At 39.2% G+C, this 3,509-nt stretch overlaps 1 protein-coding gene across 1 annotated transcript; it reads left to right on the top strand.

Moving 5' to 3' along the window:
• The first annotated feature begins 1,312 nt into the window (after positions 1-1,312).
• On the top strand, positions 1,313-2,323 carry LOC113700861 (uncharacterized). Its single transcript, XM_027221295.2, has one exon. The coding sequence runs from the start codon at positions 1,313-1,315 to the stop codon at positions 2,321-2,323; it is 1,011 nt and encodes a 336-aa protein (XP_027077096.2).
• Positions 2,324-3,509: the final 1,186 nt, after the last annotated feature.

Below are 3,509 nucleotides of genomic sequence, written 5' to 3'. Positions count from 1 at the left end.
CAGGGTGGAATGGAGGTTTTTGGAGGCAATCATGGAAAAAATGGTTTTTTGCAACAAGTGGATCAAATGGATCATAAGCTGTATCACCACAGTTACATATTCCTTCAATATAAATGGGGATCACAGAGGCTTGGTTACTCCTCAAAGGGGGATAAGACAAGGTGACCCCTTGTCACCTTATCTATTCCTTTTGTGCTCTGAAGGGCTGTCAAATCTACTTAAGAGAGCTGAAGATGGCAAGAAAATCACTGGAATGACGATCAGCAGAAGAGGACCGTCAATCTCTCATTTATTTTTTGCTGATGATTCTCTAATATTTTGTAAAGCTGAGTCCAGTCAGGCTAAGGAGCTAATGTACTTGCTGAAGAGATACGAGGAAGGCTCAGGTCAAATGATCAATTTAGAGAAATCATCTGTCTTTTTTAGTAAAAATATGTCCAGTGCTAAGCAAGATGATATATGTAAAGAGTTGGGGAAAATACAAAAAGTCAGTCAAGGGAAGTACCTTGGTCTACCAATAGTGGTCACTAGAACTAAGGAACAGGTGTTTGGTTTTGTGAAGGATAATTGCCAGAAAAGAATAAACTCCTGGAAAAACAAATTTCTGAGTGCTGCTGGGAAGGAGGTGCTACTTAAGGCAGTGACTATGGCGATGCCCACCTATGCTATGTCATGTTTTAAATTGTCTTCTAAGCTGTGTAAATACATTAGTTCCAGTATGGCTAGATTCTGGTGGGGTGAGAAAGATGGAAAAAGCAAACTGCATTGGTGTTCTTGGAAGAAGTTGGATCAGGAAAAGGAGAATGAAGGGTTGGGTTTCAAAGACCTGCAGAGATTTAACAGAGCATTGCTGGGGAAACAGGTGTGGAGACTCTTAACCAAACCAAATCTTTTAGTGAGTAAGGTTCTCAAAACTAAGTATTACCCCAACGAGTCACTACTCAGAAGCAAAGTACCTAAAACAGCCTCCTGGATATGGCAGAGCATTATGGGAGTAAGAGAGGAGGTGGAGGAAGGTATAAGGAGGAAGATAGGAAATGGGAGGAGTACAAAGGTATGGGACGACAAATGGATACCTGAAACTCCAAAAGGGCAGCCAACAACAGTACGGCCACAAAAGTGCAACATCAGCACTGTGGACCAGTTGATTTCCAACTTCAGATGGAATAGACCAGTGGTTTTTATCACTTTCAACAGTGAAGATGCAGGGAAGATACTGAAGATTCCTATAAGCTAGACAGGGAGAGAGGGTAGCAATTTTTGGATCCATAGTGGGAGTGGACAATATACTGTGAGATCTGCATATAAGGAAATGGCAAACAAGGAAGTTCAGGATACCAGTAGCAGGGGAAGTCTGGAGAACCCAAACGGGAGTTTAGGGGGCAGAATGGGGTGGAAACATCTGTGGAACTTGAATGTCAAACAAAAGATTAAGGTCTTTATCTGGAAATGCATGAACAATGCGTTACCAGTTAGAGAACTTATCTATGACAGAACTAAGCTGGGTGAGCCTATATGTACAGGTTGTGGAGAAGGAGAGGAAACGGTGGAACACCTACTCTTCCACTGTAAGAATGCAGAACAAGTGTGGAACATATCACCTGTACAGTGGGAAGGGGTAGCTGACCAAAGGGGATGCTTTAGGAGATGGTGGAGTGCCCTGCTAGGTGCAAGAGCTAGGCAAGGAGGGTTGGAGCACATATGCCTGACTGCTAATATCTTATGGCAACTGTGGAAAGCGAGAAATGAAAGAGTCTTCAAGGAAAAGAACAAGCTACCTTTACAAGTAATACAAAAAGCAATGCAAGAATGGATGGAACATCGGGAAGCTATGGAAGGGATCAGGAAAGAGAGCATTACAGAAACTTTTGATGCTGTGGACGAGTCAGAACACAACACAGTTGAGGGGGAGGGCATTGATGTACAAGTAGCTGTTACTGTCAAGAAGGAAAGACAGGTGGTGGGGATTGGAGTAATGGCAAATGACAGCAATGGTCAGGAAAAAGCTATATGGGCTATGAGAGAGCGGAGCGCGGGACAATGGCTACTGGATTATGCAGAAGCTTTAAAACTGGCCATGGCGAAAGCAAGAGCAAAACAGTGGTCCCATATAAGAGTAGGAATCACAGACCAACAGTTGCTAAGACAACTCAGGTCAGGAAAAGCTAAAGATATCAGGTTGTTCGCTCAGGTGGAGGAGATTGATAGACTAAGCTCCATGTTTGTACAATGCTCCTTTTATCTGGTTCCAGATGAACAACATGATAGACTTAGACAGATTAGTTCATATGCTACAAGCATTCCATTAGATGAGGAGCGCTAGCTTCCTCTGTGTCTGTGTACACGATGTATAGGTGTATTGGGCCTTTGCCCATACTTCTGTAGTTTACAAAGTTTATCAATACAACCTTCTAACGTTTCCGGAAAAAAAAAAAAGAACCAAAACAGGTCCATAACATAAAAAATATTATGTAATTATATTTTAAACTCATTTTGTCTTTTAAAGCCATTTTTTCTAAACTTCAGTTTCCTATGACTTCAATTTTAGAATTAAATCAATTACTCTAACTTATCATTTTATAAACTATAAAATTAATTTTATACATTTTTCATGCCTTTTAACATTTAGAACAATTCACTTGGCTACTAGAATGATTATCTTTTTACAAACAGTGTTTTCCAAACCTTTAGTATGGTATGAAAACCTTTAACCTTAGATAAACCTTTCACATAAACATAAACCTTTAACCTCCCACACCTTAGTCTTTAACTTATACTATATTCTATCCAGTTTCAGTAGCAAACACTGAAGGAATAGATAGAGACATACCCCCAATCAAGCCAAGTAAAGCCTAAGAGAAAGCATACAGGTTTTGTAAACTTTTTAATGTCTTACTAGTTTCAATTTTTTAATTTCTACTGGCTTGTGCTACACAAAATGAAAAAGTAAATATCTTTTTCTTGTCGATTATAGCAAGAACGCCAAAAATAGGTTGGGAGGTCTTAAATCACATTCCTGCTATTGCCGATATACTTCCTCGCCAACCAAACTGTCCCCATTATGGTGCAAAAAAAATTGCTGATGAAACAACAAATTTTTGTTGTTCTAATGGGGATGTTGTTTTATCTAGCAATTCAATCCCAGTTGTTCTAAAAGAACTTCTAACCTCATCGCCTAAGAAAGCTCAACTGTTTAGGACCTGTATTAGAACAATTAATAACATCTTTGCTTTCACTTCCTTTGGAATAAAATATGATAAAAATTTGGCTAAGAGAAATAAAGGCATTTATACTTTTAGAGTGCAAGGTCAGGTTTATCATTTCATCAATGATTTAGAGACCTCAAAAATTTTGCAATTCTATTTTCATGATAGTGAAAATGAATTAGCAAATCGATTAGATGCCTACCCAAGATTAACTGAGAGTATTCTCCAGAAAATCATGAATGTCATGCAGCAAAATCCCTATGCTAGATTCTTCCACAGCTTAAGGGAGGTTCATAACCTTGA

Source organism: Coffea arabica, chromosome 7e (assembly GCF_036785885.1).
Source record: "Coffea arabica cultivar ET-39 chromosome 7e, Coffea Arabica ET-39 HiFi, whole genome shotgun sequence".
Classification (NCBI taxonomy): Eukaryota; Viridiplantae; Streptophyta; class Magnoliopsida; order Gentianales; family Rubiaceae; genus Coffea; species Coffea arabica.
Note: the sequence above shows the minus strand (reverse complement) of the source record. Positions and strands in the feature narration are given on the sequence as shown.